The sequence below is a fragment of the Brassica rapa genome, chromosome A02, assembly GCF_000309985.2.
Source record: "Brassica rapa cultivar Chiifu-401-42 chromosome A02, CAAS_Brap_v3.01, whole genome shotgun sequence".
Classification (NCBI taxonomy): Eukaryota; Viridiplantae; Streptophyta; class Magnoliopsida; order Brassicales; family Brassicaceae; genus Brassica; species Brassica rapa.
The window spans coordinates 11,356,484-11,375,779 of NC_024796.2; the positions used below are offsets into that span (position 1 = coordinate 11,356,484).

Here is a 19,296-nt window from a genome sequence, read left to right on the forward strand (position 1 = left end):
AAAAGCACCATTTTCCATTGATGCAATATTTAAGATTCTATCTTAGTAAATTGTTGGAGACCCTTTGGCATACTCTGCGAAGGTTTGTATATATGTTTTAACAGATTGTGGTCATAAAAAAATAATCCAAAATATGGTATGGCATGCAGTAGTATAATGGAATCTGCAAAGTTTTACCATGATATACCAAACACATGCGATGTTTTACCTAAGTTGCGTACATCCAGATCTTGCTCGTAACATGTTTGTTTTGAATTTAGATTACCAACAAGCTGATGGTCTAGTGGTAAAAAAATGTCTAGTGAAAACTGTCATTCGGGTTCAATTATTTTTGGAAAAAAACTATTTACATTGCTTAATATCCGGCAAATAGGTGAAAACCATATATATATATATATTTTTAATTTAGACTACATACAATACAATGATTATGTTTATTCAGCGGTTTAATCGATATAAAAAAATAATGAAAAAATAAACAATGATGTGAAATAAACATAGTTTAAAACATTTCACCATATTATAAGACAAAAAAAAAAATTCACCATATTAAATAAACAAAAGATAAATACCAACGCACCATATAATTATTTCATTATTAGTTTCCAAAATCAGCTTTTTATTTCATCATAATTAATATTGGTTATTTTATGATAAATTATTTTCATATTTAATGATCATTTTCATGTGTTACAAATAGAGGATAAAAATCTGATTTATTTAATTTGGACATATTAACATATTTTAAATATTTTGGGAAATAAATCTTAACAATAGCTCTTTTAACACTTAAAATTTTATTAGTTACATTTTTGACAAGAACAAAATGTATTCAGCTTTTAATTATTTAATTTAATTTTTATTTAAAATGATTAATGATATATAATCACAAGAACAAACATAAAAAGAAAAGTATATAAAATCAAAATGATGAGATATGATATTTAATTTTAGTAAACAAAACCAATATAAAGTATAAAATTTAAAATTGTAGTGAAAGTGGAAAAAGCAATAACAAGTATCAAAAGGTAAGAAAATAAGATGTTGAATTATCAACCACTTTATATATTATTATATGTTGTGTCTAACCTACAAATCAAGTTTGAGATTTTACTTTAAATTTGACAAAAAAAAAAGATTTTACTTTAAATATCAACTATAAAACAGATAAACAAGACAATAAATATTATATAGCACTATTATGCGTGGAAGCTAACCCTTGTGGACAATTGGCTATGTCCTCCTCACCAATAATTGCTTGAGATTGCTTAGCCATAACCAAACGTCACCGTTTAGCCGATTGCATACAGACAAAACCACACCGTTTAGCAACTATCTCCATTACGGTTAGGCAATAACTTGCACAAAAGTCAACAACTTTCCAAATGGGCTCCGCCGGAAAACCCGCCGACGACATCTCAACCGACCCGGAATCAGGACCGGAGACATCCCTCCTCGGATCAACCCCCAAATCCCCACCCGACTCCTTCCACTTAGCCTACATCATCTACTTCACCCTCGGCGTCGGCTTCCTCCTCCCATGGAACGCCTTCATCACCGCCGTCGACTACTTCTCCTACCTCTACCCCTCCACCTCCGTCGACCGCATCTTCGCCGTCGTCTACATGCTCGTCGGCCTCTTCTGCCTCCTCGTGATCATCGTCTTCTACGCGCACAAGAGCCTCGCTAGCTTCAGGATCAACCTCGGCCTCGCGCTCTTCGCCGTCTCCTTGCTCGTGATCCCTGTCTTGGATCTCGTCTACGTCAAGGGGCGAGTCGGGTTGTACGTTGGGTTCGATATCACCTCCGTCGCTGTTGGCCTCTCCGGTGTGGCCGACGCGCTTATGCAGGGGGGTTTGATCGGTGTTGCTGGTGAGATGCCTGAGAGGTATACGCAAGCTGTCATCGCCGGAACTGCTGGCTCCGGTAAGAAAGTTTAAACCTTTAACAGAAAGTCTCAACCTTTAGTGGATTGTTAACTTAGAAAGGTTTGATTTTTAGGTGTTCTTGTGTCTCTCTTGAGGATCTTGACTAAGAAAGTTTCAACCTTTACTGTTACATTGTTAATATAGAAAGGTTTTAATTTTTTTTAGGTGTTCTTGTGTCTCTTGAGGATCTTGACTATAAAAGTTTCTACCTTTACTGTTAGATTGTTAATTTAGAAAGCTTTTGAATTTTTAGGTGTTCTTGTGTCTCTCTTGAGTATCTTGACTAAGAAAGTTTCAACCTTTACTGTTAGATTGTTAATTTAGAAAGGTTTTGATTTTTGTTTTTAAGGTGTGCTTGTGTCTCTGTTGAGGATCTTGACTAAGAAAGTTTCAACCTTTAATAGAAAGTTTGAACCTTTACTGTTAGATTGTTAATTTAGAAAGGTTTTGATTTTTTTTCTTTTTAGGTGTGCTTGTGTCTCTGTTGAGGATCTTGACTAAAGCTGTGTACCCACAAGATCCTAATGGGTTAAGAAAAAGCGCGAATCTTTACTTTGCTGTGGGGATTGTTGTTATGGTGATCTGTGCTGTGTCTTACAACTTAGCTCACAAGCTTCCTGTGATCAAGTTCCATGAAGAGCGCAAGGCTCAAGCACTCAAAGAGAGTCAAGAGAACGGTTCTTTAACCGGACCAATGTGGAGGAAGACGCTTTGGCAGATCGTGACGAGGATCAAGTCTCATGGCTTCGGGATCGTGCTTATATACATTGTGACGTTATCGATATTCCCTGGCTACATCACTGAGGATGTTCATTCTGATCTTCTCGGAGATTGGTTCCCTGTCCTGCTCATTGCGGCTTTCAATGTCTTTGACTTGGTTGGGAAGTCGTTGACTGCTGTTTACATGTTTACGGATGAGAAGATTGCGGTCGGTGGGTGCATCGCTAGGCTGTTGTTTTACCCTCTCTTCTGGGGTTGCTTGCATGGACCGATGTTTCTGAGGACTGAGATACCTGTAGCGTTACTGACGTGCTTGTTGGGGCTTACTAATGGGTACTTGACAAGCGTGTTGATGATTCTGGCTCCGAAGTCTGTTCCATTGAAGCACTCTGAGACGGCAGGTATTGTAAGTGTGCTGTTCTTGGTTATTGGTTTGGCGTCTGGGTCGGTCTTGGCTTGGTTCTGGGTTATCTGATTCTACCAATGCTTTTGTTGGTATCTGTATTTGTATTCTTTAAAGCTTTCAAGAAACTAAGCTTCATTAAATTGTGAATCGTTTGTTTTTTTTTTACTTCAGTAAAAACTCTTATTTTAACCTCTTTACACCAAGAACACATTAAGCTGAAAGCAGACAGAACTGCACGTGGGTTCGGTCATTAAGATAAGTGTAATCATAGATTGTGGAACCTTCTTAACGTCTCAGGGTCTCTTGATTTAGTCATGCCTTTCTCCAGAGCCATTTCAATGAACTCCATAAACCAGTTTGCAGTTTTGTCCTCTTATCTCCTTTGCAAGCCTTGCTGTGTTGCACATTCCGCACAAGCGGGGGGTTTCAAGCATGATGAAAGACTCTTCGTCTCTTGGTTTCTGATTCTCATTTCTCAGCTCTTGTGTCTATGCTCTCTGCTTCAATGGATGTGATTTGGGATATGGTTTGTGCCATCTGTTGGTGAAACTCCATGAACTTTAGATACACTGAACGATCAATAGAACAAGAAATGTCCGTAGAGAGGATTTGAATGGACTAAAAACAGAAGCTGATACATTGTTCCTCTTCGCCTCTCTATCACAGACAGACACTTCTGCTTCTCGTAACCACACAACTCTCCCGGTCCACTTTCACTCAAACCCCTCCGCCGTAAGAGCATCTCACACCGTCTCTTAGCCGGCGTGGACCGGTCAAAGTCCAGGGATTAGTTCCTGGTGGGTTTGGTTCCTGTTTTCATACCGTTGATCAGTTTTTGAAGTACTCCTGGCGCCAAAGCCACCATCTTTGTTGAGATTTAGCTCGAGAAGAGTGGTTCATAAGTTCAAGAAGTAGCTTTTTGGAACGTTGTGACGGTTGAACTGCTGGTAGATCTCTGTTTCTGTTTGAATTGTCTAATTAATAGTATCAGTGAACGTTTTGGCTTTACGAATATATTGAATGCGAAGGTGAGTTAAGGTCATTGGAGGAGTGATTAGCTCAGAGTTTGGTCGATGTGATGTGTAATTAGCCAACTTGAGGAACCAAACTGTGACACAGGTTAACAACCACTCCTACTAACCGAATTTCCATAGTGTGAGATTCAAGACTAAACACATGCGCCATATTGCAAGAAAATCGAACTGTTTCAATATATATTTCTCGAGTAAAACTCTTTAACAAAAATGAGTAGTTTTATTTCAAGGCAGAATTGATGAAGAAATGAAATCATCAAATTGAAGATGACAATAGTATAAGAGTAAACAGAACAAAGAAGCCCCTTTGAAGAAATGTTATCTTAAAACCTTTGGGGAAAAGAAACTGCAGACCACCGATGATGAAACTAAGTTTGTTGTAAAACTGGAGTCAAAAACTTGGAGGCCATGTTATAGTGTCGTTCCAAATCCTGCAAAAACACCAAAGTGCATAGACATTGATGAGTCAATGTGCAAATTGACTAACAAAACTCTGGTCCAAAGAGCCTGTCAGATATGAAATCAACACATAGTTTCAGATAAGGTTTACACTCGCGTCGGTTAATGGCTAACAAAGGCCAAGGTAATGGTGTGGAAAGACAGGCAGACAAATGATAAGGTCCCAATCCATCAATAGTACGATAGAGAGAGAGCAACTTATTTCAACTCAATTCTCAAAACAGATAAAACATGCAAAGAAAAGGAAGGGTTTTTACAAAGACCAACACTTGATATGGCATGGCATGTCAAGCAGATCTTTTACTGAACCTTTATCAACTGAAACTACTTTTATGGAAACAGATTGAAAAAATCGCATCTAAACATACATGAGCAAAGATGCAAACTTTCCTCGTTTCCAAACAAGAGACTAAGAAGACAAGTAAGTAAGAATACCTTCAGACAAGCAACCCCAGCTTTGATTGCTAAGAGACAGCAACGAAGTGAGTAAAGCTGAAGCAGTAACGCTATGTAAAGGTAAAAGCGAAACCCCTGCACTCAGCTCAACAGGGACCCTGAAACACAACACACAAACAAACCCCAATTAATTATACATTTCGTGCAGAGAAATTTACAACCCTGTTCGAAATCGATTTGCTTCACCTTAGAGACAAAGTTTTTATACACTCAGTTTTACGGTTTTCGAAGCTGACCTGGAGGATGTGAGCCTGCGAAGTGAGGAGCGAGATGAAGTAGATGACGATGATTCATTCGCGAAAAAGAATCCTGCTGATTTTCCGACACTCGGACCAGAAGATGATGCTGCTGAAGAACGACCGAAGAGTGTTTTTCCTGATAGCTTAAGGGCCCTTCTCACGCCGTTGGCCGCCATTGTTCCAACTCCTCCTCCAAGTCTTCGGTGACTGACATGGTTCTGATTTGACTAATGTGGGGTTTTAGTTCGGGTCGGGTTAGATCTCGGATTGGTTGGATCCGTCAAAAGCCTACTTCGGCCCATACTGCAAACCAGCCGAGCTTTTCCATATTGTATATTCAAAACCGGTCGAATCTGGTTCAACCGGGAGTTAGTAACCGGCTTGTTTTATTTCAAGAATTGGAACTGAAAATTATTATTTTTCTAAATGGAGGACTTGTGTACATTGCATAGTAGAGTGCGCTTCAGGGTATGTACATTGCAAGGTTAGTCTTCTGAACCTCGACACCTGGTTTTAAGCAATGACTAGTGGAAGCAGAAATGCTTGGGAACTTGGAAGAGTCTGAGGATCTTGTGGCAGGAAGCAGAGGTTGAGAGAACTAGAAGAATATTTTTTCTATTTAAGTTATATGCGTCCATGTCTCTAAAGAATCTATTAAGACTTATGATGATGCTGAGATGTTTGTTCAAACGCAGAGAGATACATAAACCCCATATTATGGGTATTTCTTGATTGGAATTAAAAAAAAGATTCAAATGTTGTTCATAGTATTATTGTTTACATCTTTTCGAAACAGAAGCAGCAAAAGTTGAAAGAAGTTGAGACCAGAATCAACATGAGAAAGAGGAAAAGGAAGACGAGTCAAAGGCTTTTTGCGAGAAAAAATTGCAAAGAGTATTATGTTCAAGAGAAGGCATAAGCAGGGGTGGTCTTGAAATCGAGCTCCCAAAGATCAAATGTTCCTTTGACGAAATTGTAGTGAGCTCCTCTTATAGCAAGTGTGTTCTTCACTACTGCAGCTCTCACAAATGGGTACGAAAGCAAGTTCCCAAGCGACACATTCACAGCTTCCTGCATGTGAAAAAGATTTCTTAAAAACGTTAATAACACGTCAATCATTGTTTGTGTTATTGTGTACTTTTAAAATTTGTTGTGTTTTACCTTCTCACACTTGTTGCATTGATCGTCGTAGCTTAGGTCTTGATTTTCTTCCTTGATCTTGTTCCTTGCTGGTGCACCTATCTTCACCCAGTTCTCTATGAAGTCACTGCCATTTTAAATAACAAATCCACAAGAACATTATACACATCCTTTCTCTTTTGCCATTATTTCGATGTGCCAAGTCAGATATAGTTTTTAGTTACCTCTGAGTTGGTGCAGCATCATCTTCAATGGACATGAGTCCCTTGATACCACCACAACAGCTATGGCCTATCACCACAATGTTCTCCACCTGCCGAAAAATGATTATTAAAAAACTGTTTGCCTGTGATTAAAAATAGTTGCAAAATGATTCATCTTTTTATTATTTTAATAAAAGATAATTAGTGGAATGCAATTCCTAATGGCAAAAAAAAAAAGGTTTGGTGAATGCAATGGGGACAAATGCTACTGTACTGTGACTAGACATCAACTTTTATTTAGGGCCATGTGCAAGAACGCATCACACGACTTTTCAAAACCAAAGTTTGGCATAACCGAAGAGAGCTAAACTTTTGTTATGATAACTGATTAGAAGATAAGCAAGTTTCCTTATTTATTAATTAAACTCTGTGAGTGCCTATCATTGTGGCTTTATATACCTTGAGATGTACAACTGCGTATTCAACGGCGGCACCAACTCCAGAATGTCTCTTCTGAATTAATATCAAGAAAGCTTTCAGCAGTTAGTTGTTTTGATCTCGGACGAAAGTCTAATGAAATGGTTATGGTTTTGTTTAAGAACCTGGTCGAAAGGTGGAACCATGTTAGCAATGTTTCTGACGACAAAGGCCTCACCAGGTTGGAAATTCAAAATGTGAGATGGACAAACTCGAGAATCCGAACAAGCGAATACCAGAAACTGCAACAACAACAAAAAAAAAAGATTCAAAGTTTTCAATAAATAAATACTGGATTGTTTCAATATCAAGAAAGTGGTCTGTTTTTGACTTTTGATTATTCATAAAGTCAACAAACATCACAGTTGGATTAAAAAAGCTTTCATACACCTTTTATTCCATCTCTATTATTAATCACTTTTTTTTACTTTTAAAATAGATATTAGTTGTATTAATTATAAAAACCAGTCCAAACCAGAAAATCTTATAGTATCTGTTACAACTTTGACTCTGACAAAACAACCGTTTAGACCGTGATCCTCTTACATAAACCTAATTACTTTAATACACTAGTTAATTAATATATATAAGTCAAAACCCATGAAACCAAGACGAGTAAATGAAGACATAGAGAAAGACGTTGTTAAAGTTAAAACCTTTGGGCTCTGACCCTTGGCGAGATCACTGAACAGTGCATCATTCTTCCTGTTAAGAAAAAAAAACAAAAACATTTATATTTCATTATATTCAGAGATCAAAGGTTAAAATTTCAGAATTTTTGTTTACGCATATACTAATTGGATCTCACTTTTTTAATTCTTACAACGAAACCCACTAATTGAATCACTGTAACTAACTTTTAATAACTTTTATTAGCACTATCCGATGTGGAAACTTAAAAGGGCCCCAAAAATAAAACCGTAACACACGGGGGAAATACGTATAATAAAGGTAATATTTTACGTCATTAACCAACAAAATTTTATTTAAATAAACAAGAATATATTTAAAAGAAAAAGACTGACAAGTATTTTTCGGTTTTGAAGTGGGTGAAACCGGATTTGATTCGTTCAACGGCGTCGTTGTTGGAGGAATCAAGCTCCTTGAGCTCCTGCGTCAACACTTTGATCTTCTCCGCGGCGACGTTCCCCAGATCTGTTTTCTTACTGTCCCCAGATTAATAAAAAACGCGTAAATAGGGGTAAAAAGGGAAATAAAGTAAAAGCGTGATCGACGGTTAGGATCAGTCGTACGCGTACGGAATCCTAAATGTCGGGGATGCCAAATAAAACACACACACAACACAACAGAGATATCAAAAGACCTTTTTTCCGATTCAAACGTCAAACTTTTTGCAATTAAAATCAAACGATGATGGATTCATGTAAACAAAAGTGTTGATCGGGGAAGGCGAATATTCCGACAGTTTTTTTTAGCTATGTAATGATTGTTTCTGTCCTTTGAAGCAGAGGAGAGAGAAAGAGAATGTCTCGTTGGTCGTACCTGAGAAGATCATTAAGTCCTTTGATGGCGGCTTCGTAAGATTCCGTGGCCATTTCGTCTCCTTCCTATTTTAAAAAAACAATCGGTTTAAATTCCAGAAAAAAACTTGAAGATCATACGTTCAATTTATAACAAAGGAGTATGAAGCTTTGGGATCTGAGGAAATACAATACTACCTTAAAGGTTTTAAAGCAGATGATGATTTTATTAAAAGAAAAGTTGTTAATGAGGAATGTGAAATCACTTAAGGCTGAGAGATTGATTATGAGAACCGGTATTTATAGACTGAGAGAGAGAGAAAGAGAGAGATCTATATTTACCCCTTTGGCTCAAGTCTTACATTTTCTTTATGCTCACAACTTTGTTTTCTTTACACACGGTATTAAAAAAAAAAAAAACTCCACAAAAATGGGAAAGACAAATCATTTTTTTAAAAATTAAGGATAAGTGTGGGGGCCAAATGGTGATTTATGAATAATGTAGGGTTTTTGTGAACATGCCGAATTTAATGAGTGTCTCTCTATATTCTTATTCGTTTTATCAGTTTGCACACCTAATCTGTATTCTCTGTAGTTAATCATTATATGTTCGAGCATCTATTATCCATTTCTTCCTCCTCATCTTCCTATTCCATTTGGGGTATGGGTAAAAAAATAGTATTACGTGACAAGCTTTTCCTTCCTATCCAGGAATCGATTAAATAATTATTGATTACTTACCAAAATAAACACATCATTTTTGTTTGGTTTACATTTTTCAATATATTAAAACACCGGTTAGAAGTTGTCACGCAGCTAAACATCAAAAGTGAATAGAAAGCAATTGTCTTAAAGCGTTGATAGCAAAAGTTAGGCAAAAGTCTCCAGAGTCTCAAACAATCGGACCCCTAAAACTGATATCGACTCGCAGTAAAACAGAAGTAGACGCAGTTACGCAGGGAACAAAAGAAAAATGGAAGCAAATGATAAAGTTTTTTTTACTTTCCTATATTGTTAAAAGCAAATGGTCTTCGTCTTTTCCGAGGGGCGGTGGACGATGCCCATTTGAAGATAAAGTCAACGAAGGCAAGCCTATGGGCTAACGCGTAATGATTTAAAAGGTTTAACCGCACTCGCCAGCTGACAATTACAGGTCAGCATTTTGCATTCTTATTGTTATTTCAAGGTCAATTTCGTCACCGTTTAGTGGGTACACTGTGTAAACTAATACCATCACTATTAAAATAGCTCTATAATATATATATAAACAAATGGCTTCACGAGTTAGTCGACCCTTTGTTAATTAAATAAAAATACAAAATGTAACTCTTAAGATACCACAAGAGCCTAAGCATATAGTTTCTTTCTTATAAGCATATAAACAGTATTCATATTTTCTGTGTTACTTGAAAATGTGTTTGATCGAACTTACGGGAGAGGTCTTTGCACAGCAGAACGTGAAACATTTGCCGAATGTGGGAGCCATTAAGTAATTTGTTTCTGCTTCTCCAAGGCCCAAGCAATCTGCCCAAATACGTACTGATTTTAATATTTATTTAGATTTGAATATTTTAGAGATAACGTCCCATTGTATTATTGACTACATTATTGATCACTGATCACGTCGGCATTCATTTTTTTCTGTTCACAGCAGATTTATATGTTACTATATTTGAATTGAAAATATGCCATAGTCGAAGCTCGAATATTAAAATAGATAGATGGTCCATAACTGAATGGTTCTCGACTCTTTAGATTCATATATATATATATATATATATATATATATATATATAATATACCATATTTGCAAGCTTTTCTTCGCCTAACATGCTGAAGAACAGCAAGCTGGCTTTTCATTAGGACCGAAGGGTCCATACATAAGGTGATAAGATTAAGAGGAAGAAATGAGATACCAAATGGTTAGGGATGAAGGAGGACTTGGTATTGTTCTTTGTTGGCCAGTTGATAGCTCCTCGAAATCCTCTACGGGTGATGACGATAATGCAGAAAATTTTGGGAACTGAAATAAAAATTCCGCAAAAAGAAAACGAATTTATATATTTTATTTGGATATGGGTTTGGATTTCAATGTTTTAGGGAATAATGACGACCGTACGAGCAATGCAAGGGATAGAGAAAGCGAAAGGTGAGTGAAGCAGGCCTTCTTCTTCTTCCAATTATTTTATTTTTATTAAGTTTTTATTTTATTTTAGAATTTATAGAAGTTTTATCTAGTAAAATCATAATTAAATATTTTATTTCTGTTAGGTTTTATCTAGTTAAATTCACAACTACAGTGAAATCTCTATAAATTAATAATATTAGAACTACACCAAAACTATAATTTTTTATTAATTTATAAAGATATTAATTTATTGATATATTCATTGAACCAAAAACTCAATTTATGACTATAAAATTATATTATTTTATAGAGATTTTTAGTGTATATTAATTTATAGAGTATTAATTTAAAGAGGTTATACTGTAAGTATAAGATCTGCAAATACTTAAAAGTTATACTAAATTAATATAAGATCTGAAAATAATTTAAATAACAATCTACTGGTTATTTAAAAAGATAAGAAAGAGATTTTATATGAAAATTTACATTGAAAATGTAGAATGACATTTTTGAAACAAAATAAAAAGCTAGAGTGACATTATTTATGAAATATAGGAAGTAATAGAAGATAATCTCATGTTGCACAAAAAAGAAGATAATCTCATAAGATTTTCCCCTTTTTTTATTTTTCTACTAATCATTCCAATATAAAATAAATATGTAAATGATTTTCAAAATTGAAATTAACTTATTTGACAAAAAGTAAACATGTAAAATCAAAATTTATATTTACAAAAAAAAATCTATAAATTCTAAATTATTGAAGTTTTTTATTCAAACTGTGTCTTATTTCTTACAAGTTTCATCTATGACAAAATTTCAGTTGTTATTATTAGTTTTTGTTTTTGTTTTGTTTTGAGTCAACAAGTTGTTATTGAAGACATGACACCCTAATGTGTTCCAGAAAAAAAAAAAAAAAAGACATGACACCCTAAAAAATAATGATATATTAAATGTTCACACAAGCTAATGATGTAAAATGTTCACACAAGCTAATGTCTTAACAGTTGGTTTTCATTAAGTTCAGTTTGAAAAGTTTTGGTATACGAACACTTTCATTGAAAGTATTTTGTGGTTTTTTAAAAAAAGTACACTGAAATGTAAATTGTTATGTTGTATATCTCAAACTCATGAGAACCTATTTAAGAAATCTAATATTAATATTCTTCTATGCATACGTTTACATTTGAGTTGCAACCATTTTAACCGAGGGTGCTCTAACATCATATGGATTAAACTTAGCTTAAAGTGGGCCGAGGAAAGTGGTCAATTTATTGGGCTTGATGGGTCCATCATCTACATTAATACAAACTATCGATTTCTTATAATGGTGTTTGTCAGCCTGGAGCCAGGAGTCCTTCATTCATGAGCGTGGTTCGATTTAACCAAGGCTGCATTTTCATATTACTAATACGGAAAGACCTCTTAATTAAAAGGCATTTACCTCTAGTATTGGGTTTGTTTTCGAAGCCCCAATGGGCCTCTAAACATATAAGGTATAGTTTTGCATACGTGAGGAGTGTTTTAGTGTGATGTGTTGTCACTATCAAAGTATCAATCAATGGATTTGGTTGTACTTGGATGTTTTTGGGCATTAAGCGATTGTCGGTAAACTGGAATGTGGTACGAATATACGAAACAGTTTAAATAACTTTTTGCTTAGAGAAAAAGGGTTATTATAATGGTATTAAGACATGGTTAGATTTTTAACTATGTACGAAATCAAAGTTTTGTCTGAGCAACAAGAAGGTGATGATCAGTAAGGATGAACATTCCTTGTAAGACCATTGACATTGGTGAAGAACCCGACATGTTTGTACGGAAGATACGATCTCCGTTTCCCTTCTTCCCTTATCGCTCTGTTCCTCATGTACAGCCTCTCGTGTGCCGACTTCGTTTTCATCTTCGCCTTCTCCGCTCTCTTCACGCCGCTCGGTTTCGCCGCCGCCGCCGCCGTTGAAGGAGACGACTGCGACGAAGAACCGTTACTAAGAAACACAAACGCGTCTTTACCGTCGCTTTTGCTTCTCAGGACAAGATCTCTAAACCTCCAAAGCTTCGAGAATCCTGTCGAGTTACTTTTCCGACAAGTCTTCGGCGAAGCTTCCTCCACCGTTCTACCTGACCACGAGCAGTAAGGACCGATCGGCTCAGATTCTTCCGTCGCGGTGGTGGTGGTGGTGGTGGCTTCCTCTCTTTCCACGAAGACCTTCTTGAGAGGCGAACGGAGAGATTCTTCAGCCTCCGGTTCGAAGAGGAGATTCCGGTTAAAGAAAGGGTAAACCGGTCGGATCTGACCGCCTTCGAAAGCTTCATCCGCCGTTATAGGTGAGTTCTCTCCGTTTACACTCGCGAACGAGAACTCATCACCTTCTTCTCCTTCATCATTAGATTCTTCTTCTTCCTTCTCTGTAACACCGACCTTGAGTTTGGAGCTGAAGTCTTCGTTTAATTTCCCGTAAAGCTCGGCGAATCTTTCTTTTCCGACGAACCTCGCCGCCGGAGACGAAGGAGAAACAACTTGCATCTTCTTTTTTTTTATATCAAATAGAGCAAAACAGATACAACACACAAAACTTCTCTCTTTTCTATGAAAAAAAAAACAAAAAATAATCTGAAATAGAGAGAGAGAGAGGGTCTTGTTTGATAAAAATAGAGGAAGATCCTTTGCTCTCTCTTTTTATATATGGACCAGATATTTTAAGTATCTTCTATTTTTATTTTCCTATTTTTATTTATTTATTTATTTGTCATAAACTTGTTACAAAAAACTTTAAAATAATTGCCAAACATCGTTGTTGAGAACTTGATGTAATGGTTACACTATAAATTACTGAAATTAATTCTTGTCCATATCTATCTAACAAAAACGAATATAAATAAGTCAATATAGTATTTTCTTTGTTGACTGGATTTGGATTCTAGAACAAACAAATATTGAACGTCATCTTAGCATTGACCTTGAATACACACCATTACAAACCAAACTACAGTTGATCCAATTTAGAAAAGTCATGAATAGTTCACCAAAAAAAAGGCCATGAATGAAAAGAATTTTTGAAAATCAACTAGTTATAAATCCCTTTATGAAAACACAAGACATAAATGATTGGCAGTTCTGTTATTGGTTTTTAGCTATAAAAAAATCTCAACAGTTTCAAAAGACTTTAATTCCTCCATTCAAATCACAAAATATGTATTACAAAGTTATTTCACCAATTGACCAAACAAAAACCAAAAGAACGTGAAACCGCGTGATGGGAAAGGAACATGAATATATGTTCGAGAAGCAAAACAGGACTTGTTCAATGGCGCTGACATGATTCTTGACGTGGAAGGTGGCTTGAGGTTCACGTGTTGACCTTGTTGATAAATAGACGATAATTATCGAGAAGCTCACTTGGCTTTCTTGTAAGGGCCGGTTCGCATTCGGTGAACGGTATTAGCAATGTAAGGCGTGGATCTATTCAGCTCGGGTCTATTCAATGATAATATATCTGTTATTGGTAGACCTTAAAAAAAAATCTTTGTTATTGTCAGATTTCGTATGCGTAGGGTTTTGGTGGGTCCAATAGTTTTGTGGACTATAGATAAAAGTTGTGATAATGTGTGGTATATGATAGTATCTAGTACTCATCTCGAAAACGTACAATAATACATCACTTTCTTTTACATAAATTGAAGAGAAATAATAACTTTATTCGATATGTTATAGGAAACTTTTCACAAAACAGAGAACAAGACTATCTTATTTATTTATCCTTTTTATCATTTACAAAACATTTCTTCAATTTGGTTGAATTTGGTCTGACACAAGTCGGTCCGACTTTTTATCACCGTTTCAAATACTATCCTTCGATCATGTTCTACATGTGTTGTATCATTAAGTATCCACGTACGAACAAACGAAGAGTTATGAGAATGAAGTGGCAAGTGTTGAGCTGTGTATCGTTCCATTTATTGTGTGGTATAAATGAAAATTGGTCGCTGTTGGCTCGTATAGGTGGCTCACCAACACAGACTCAATCACTATACTAGTGTTTTAAAATAAAGTATTAATAATATTGTATCAATGTTTAACTGGTAAATGTCACGCATTATCGCCGGAGAAATGTTTCGTAATCGGTTACGAGGGACATTTTTTCAGGTAATGATGTGATAATAACTTGGTCGTAAAAAGTATAAGATTTACCTACAAGTTAGAAAACATTAATCAGTATCTCTTGTGAACCACAACAAAAATTTGCATTTCTCTATTTTACGGTATGATCAATAACAGAAGTGGATTAATTTCACCGCGTGAAAAAATTATGGATGAGATAAAAAAAATTCACATAAATGAACAAACGAGTATGATTACTTAGCAGTTAACGTTTTGTATAGACTAGTTTACAAGTAAGTTACGTCTTGCATTCATATTATTTAACGGGGAAAATAGTTGACAAAAAGAACAATATTCAAAAGTTTCTTTAAATAAAGACTTGGAGAAAGTTCTCAGCAGTGGAGGAGAACGTTTGAGTTCAAATTTAGAAAGTAGTACTTAATGATCGAGAAGATAGGTAGAATGTGGACGTCGAGGAAATAATGTCCAAATCATCTGAATTAAAAACCAAAAATATATATTAACGCGTTTAGTGTTGTCTCAAGCAATGATATGCTAAATTGCTGATAATATACACAACAAATAAAATTTGTGACTAATCAAAGTTCAAGTTCCATTAATCTTTTTTTTTTATCAAGAATTTATTTAGATATTACAATTATGAGAAAGATTACAAAGACGATTCGATAACCGACAATACTACCTGCCTTATGAGAATCTACGCTTAACTGCATCATTTGAGCCGTCCTATGAAGATCAAGCCTGACTGGATTTACTTGCACCATGTTGAGAAACCCTTGTAAGTCTTTCTTCCGTAATCGCATAATTGTTGAATAAATCGCTTGCTCCGAGAATTGAAACATGGATTTCCTATGCAATCTGCAAAAAATTGCATAGTCTGGGATTTGAACCCCAGACCTGGGTGTAGAAGACTTTAAACCATAACCATTAGACTACGGTGCTTCCACAATTCAAGTTCCATTAATCATCTTGTAGGATCTATCAGTTAGATCCTAATTAAAATGGGTGATATAGTTCCTAGATATTAAGCCATTAAGACATTTCATTTTCTTCAATAGACATCATATCTTATTATTTTCTTTTACTTTATGTCTTAATTAAATGGTAATACATCATCTTTTTTTTTTTTTTTGAAACTAATGGTAATACATCATCATATTATGAATTTAACAGCTAAACTTATCCAAAATTTGAATGTCTTAATAGAGAATAGCTGTGTCCCACACATGTGCCTTTTAATAAAGTCCATAACCCGACAGAAAGATCGTGTACAATAATTTATTTTGTATGCATTTGGTGAATTGAAGCAATATATAACTTTCGTACCCAGAACCGCCGCAAAAGCTAACATGTTTTCGACCAAATGTTTGAAGACCTTTTGGAATTTTTCTTTACGGTTTTGTTCGTCGCATTTGTACTGCCCGTTGTTTTGCTGATGGTAGACCACAACTATTCTACCGAACCATTTATTTTCTTAGACTTTGATACAATTAATTGACATCTTAGTAACTCAATACTAGAATTTAGGAGATTATTGACTTTGTTATTATGTCAACAGAAATCTGGCAAACCTCACTTTTAAGGATAGTTTATCCTACTACACTAACGAATAAAATGTTCAAAAAGAAAGACACCAAAGTCTACATGACTAAAAGAACTGCAACTACATAAGCTGAACGGAGAAAATAAAACAAGCAAATATAAGGTGGGTTTCTGTTTATGTGGCAAGCAATTGAAGAACTTTTGATAGTTCAGGTATAAACCAAAGATGCCGCTTGAAAACCAACATGAAGTTTAATAATTTCTAAAAATGCGACATCTAAATATGACTTGTGTGAATATATATACTTTATTCCGAATTTCCAATCTTCATACTATATTATTTAAAGTTTGAGTTCAATGAGCTAATCCAACCAATCTTGCTTAAATTACATCTTAGTTTTGTCTAATCTTGTATTAGAAAGACATAGAAGAATCTAAAGTATTCTGATCTCCTTCCTTCGTCATAAGCTGTTTCTAACTATAGACACTTTTTTTGCTTCTTTTCAGCCGAAATAGTCTCAGATGATGAGAATGCAGTAAGCGTTTGTTATAATTGTTTGTTTGTTACAAAACATTTACATTGAACATGATGTAATGGTTACACTCAGGCCTGGCCTTGATAGGAAGCCAAGGAAGCAGGCCTTTAATATTATCAACAAAATCGGCCAAATGTTTAAAGACCTTTTGGAATTTTTCTTTTTTTGTATTTACAGTTTATTTGAAAGTTTGCAAAACTCTATATTTGAAGTTTCAATGTATTTTTCTTCAAAAGTAAAACTTCAAATTTAATTTCAATATTATTTGAAGTTTCAATCATATTATGTAAAATTATACATGTAGTCATTATATCATGTAGTACTTTTTTTTTCCAAAAACGTACCTGCCTTTCACAATCGCAAAACGTGATTGTAAAACTCCGAATGCACGTTCTACATCTTTTCTACATGCTTCTTGTTGTGCTGCAAAATATTTTTTCTTTGGAGTATTAAGTTTTAATATGTTGTATTGATTAATATTTAAATAAAAAGTCTTTGACTTTTAAATAAAATAATAACTTTTTTATTTTATTTTAATTATAATTGACTTTTAAATAAATAAATATTTTTTATTTTAATTATAACTATGGTTATTAATATTAATAATTAGTACGTAAACAAAAATGTGTGATTTCATATTGTAAGAATTGTATTTCTTCTTACACAAGTATTTTAGTTACAATCATAAAAAATTAGAATACTACTTTGTAAATAAAAAAGTTTGCTTCTATTATAGAGGAATGCTATTTTTTCCCCTAAATATAGAGGAAAAAATAGCAATCTCTATTTTAGGGGAATAAATAGAGGTGGGTTGAAGCTGATTTTACTCTATTATAGCATTTAGAAACAAATATATGAATTGGTTGGAGATGCTCTTAGGTCCGCCCCTAGATACAAAAAAAGGAAATGAAGCATAAGAATGTCATACAATTACTTCATATATCCACATTCAGAAAGCAACGTTGTTGTGAGGTTTTGAAGTAAATGGGATTAGATTGTACCAAGCTAAGAAATATGTCATGAGGCTCAAAAGAGCTTACCTGATAATTGACCAAGACACATTTGAGATGTCCGTAGCTCATAATCATATTATGATATTTGTATCATACTGTTTTTCTTCAGCTATGAAATATGTGATTTGATTTTGATCATGTAATGTATTCACATAATATATGTCTAGAGTGAGCATTCACCAAACTTTCCACAAAGGAACACATTGTTTTAACGTCCTACCTTTACTGAAAGAAGTCATAGACACTCAGGCAGGTACTGACTACTGAGTACTTGCACACAAAATCATGCAAAAATAGATTCTTACAAAGCCTTCTAATCCATAAAGATGTCACAATGAAGCTTGCTAACTTTGGCCCTCTTAGCAGGTAGCTCTATTTCAGTTTTGTGACACATGAAACTCAAGTTTTCTACTTACATTTGTTTTTGGGAGTTTTGGATGGAAACGTAATTTTAAAATCATTTGTATTATTATATTTTTAAAATAATTTATCAAGGAAATCATTAAAAATCACTGTATTATTTTATCATGTTTGAGGGTGTAACTGGATTACAAATTTTTAGAATAAAATTGTTTGGAATAGTTTATTCCTGCAGATTTTAAATTCTTTTACCATTTGAATGAAATAAAAAAAAATTCATTTCAGTGATTCTTTGTGGAATGTCTGGAAAAAAAAAATAGAATGTAGTTATTAAACATTCATGATTAAAAAAGCTCCTGAATAAGTGGAATGTAATTCAATTTTTTTAATTCCATAATTTTCCTTATTCCATTCATCTACATTCCATTTTTTTAATTTCTTTCATTTATGATTTTCCTTAAATTGATAACCAGTATAACCTTAATCTTATGTATTAAAACAGAAGTCACAACCTTGATTCATGTGTGATTTTTTAAAAAGTGGACATATTTCTAGAAAATCATGTTACGTCTAATCTTTAATCTTATCATTTAAATTTTGGGTTTACCAAAATTTTTTATTGAGCTATTAATAATTGGATTTAAACAATAGATGATCCATTGGATTTATAGATAGTATAAATTAAATAGATATAATTTAATGTTGTAATACTATACCTCCATATGTTAATTATTTAAATATTTGTCGATGTTAACTTTTAAAATTATAAAGTTTTTTTTTTAAATAGCAAAAATCATATTATTTAACAATGATTAATCTTTACTACCTTAAATCAATGAAAACAAATTTTAAACTATATAGTTTATTTTAAACATTAAACAAAAACTAAATGTTTAATTATTTAAACGATAATATAAATCTATGAAGGAAAAAAATTAATTTTTTAAAAAACTTTCTAAATTTGTGAAATGTTACAATATCTTTGAATATGACAATAAAACAATATTTTACTAATATTTATATATATAGTTACGATTTTAATAATAAAATA

The 19,296-nt window shown here is 34.1% G+C and overlaps 4 protein-coding genes across 6 annotated transcripts; 1 reads left to right on the forward strand and 3 right to left on the reverse strand.

The window, feature by feature from the left end:
* The first annotated feature begins 1,173 nt into the window (after window positions 1–1,173).
* Window positions 1,174–3,277, forward strand: LOC103852646 (equilibrative nucleotide transporter 1). The gene is made up of 2 exons (XM_009129540.3): window positions 1,174–1,926; window positions 2,396–3,277. The coding sequence occupies exons 1-2, from the start codon at window positions 1,386–1,388 to the stop codon at window positions 3,121–3,123; spliced, it is 1,269 nt and encodes a 422-aa protein (XP_009127788.1). The 5' UTR covers window positions 1,174–1,385; the 3' UTR covers window positions 3,124–3,277.
* Window positions 3,278–4,243: 966 nt separating this feature from the next.
* LOC103852647 (protein NUCLEAR FUSION DEFECTIVE 6, chloroplastic/mitochondrial-like) lies at window positions 4,244–5,484 on the reverse strand. Its single transcript, XM_009129541.3, has 3 exons — window positions 5,240–5,484; window positions 4,983–5,101; window positions 4,244–4,519 (listed from the first exon to the last, which is right to left on the reverse strand). The coding sequence occupies exons 1-3, from the start codon at window positions 5,416–5,418 to the stop codon at window positions 4,500–4,502; spliced, it is 318 nt and encodes a 105-aa protein (XP_009127789.1). The 5' UTR covers window positions 5,419–5,484; the 3' UTR covers window positions 4,244–4,499.
* A 458-nt stretch (window positions 5,485–5,942) lies between these two features.
* On the reverse strand, window positions 5,943–10,732 carry LOC103852648 (beta carbonic anhydrase 3). 3 transcript variants are annotated; one of them, XM_033285588.1, is made up of 11 exons: window positions 10,663–10,732; window positions 10,460–10,566; window positions 9,976–10,067; window positions 8,566–8,630; window positions 8,088–8,228; window positions 7,719–7,767; window positions 7,188–7,304; window positions 7,045–7,098; window positions 6,607–6,695; window positions 6,404–6,509; window positions 5,943–6,313 (listed from the first exon to the last, which is right to left on the reverse strand). In XM_033285588.1, the coding sequence occupies exons 3-11, from the start codon at window positions 10,027–10,029 to the stop codon at window positions 6,146–6,148; spliced, it is 843 nt and encodes a 280-aa protein (XP_033141479.1). In that variant the 5' UTR covers window positions 10,030–10,067; window positions 10,460–10,566; window positions 10,663–10,732; the 3' UTR covers window positions 5,943–6,145. The 3 variants fall into 3 exon arrangements, with proteins under 3 accessions (XP_033141479.1, XP_009127790.1, XP_009127791.1); XM_009129542.3 differs by having other exon boundaries at window positions 10,460–10,671; XM_009129543.2 differs by lacking the exons at window positions 9,976–10,067; window positions 10,460–10,566; window positions 10,663–10,732 and adding an exon at window positions 8,742–8,988.
* On the reverse strand, window positions 8,089–19,021 carry LOC103852649. Its single transcript, XM_033285589.1, has 6 exons — window positions 10,663–19,021; window positions 10,460–10,566; window positions 9,976–10,067; window positions 8,742–9,767; window positions 8,566–8,630; window positions 8,089–8,228 (listed from the first exon to the last, which is right to left on the reverse strand). Exon 1 carries the CDS (start codon window positions 13,196–13,198, stop codon window positions 12,428–12,430), a length of 771 nt encoding a protein of 256 aa, XP_033141480.1. The 5' UTR covers window positions 13,199–19,021; the 3' UTR covers window positions 8,089–8,228; window positions 8,566–8,630; window positions 8,742–9,767; window positions 9,976–10,067; window positions 10,460–10,566; window positions 10,663–12,427.
* Between the last annotated feature and the right edge of the window lie 275 nt (window positions 19,022–19,296).

Bases quoted from the DNA above. Each gene is read 5' to 3' on its own strand.
- LOC103852648 (XM_033285588.1), bottom strand. From the start codon at position 10,029: ATGGCTCCCACATTCGGCAAATGTTTCACGTTCTGCTGTGCAAAGACC. The intron at 8,631-9,975 runs GTAAGTTCGATC...TTTTTAAAATAG, and splicing joins GCTGTGCAAAGACCTCTCCC to GAAGGAGACGAAATGGCCAC. The intron at 6,510-6,606 runs GTAACTAAAAAC...TTAAAATGGCAG, and splicing joins GATGCTGCACCAACTCAGAG to TGACTTCATAGAGAACTGGG.
- LOC103852647 (XM_009129541.3), bottom strand. From the start codon at position 5,418: ATGGCGGCCAACGGCGTGAGAAGGGCCCTTAAGCTATCAGGAAAAACA. The intron at 5,102-5,239 runs GTCAGCTTCGAA...GTTGTGTTTCAG, and splicing joins CGCAGGCTCACATCCTCCAG to GGTCCCTGTTGAGCTGAGTG. The intron at 4,520-4,982 runs GTATTCTTACTT...GTGTTTTTGCAG, and splicing joins CTGGGGTTGCTTGTCTGAAG to GATTTGGAACGACACTATAA.
- LOC103852646 (XM_009129540.3), top strand. From the start codon at position 1,386: ATGGGCTCCGCCGGAAAACCCGCCGACGACATCTCAACCGACCCGGAA. The intron at 1,927-2,395 runs GTAAGAAAGTTT...TTTTCTTTTTAG, and splicing joins CGCCGGAACTGCTGGCTCCG to GTGTGCTTGTGTCTCTGTTG.
- LOC103852649 (XM_033285589.1), bottom strand. From the start codon at position 13,198: ATGCAAGTTGTTTCTCCTTCGTCTCCGGCGGCGAGGTTCGTCGGAAAA.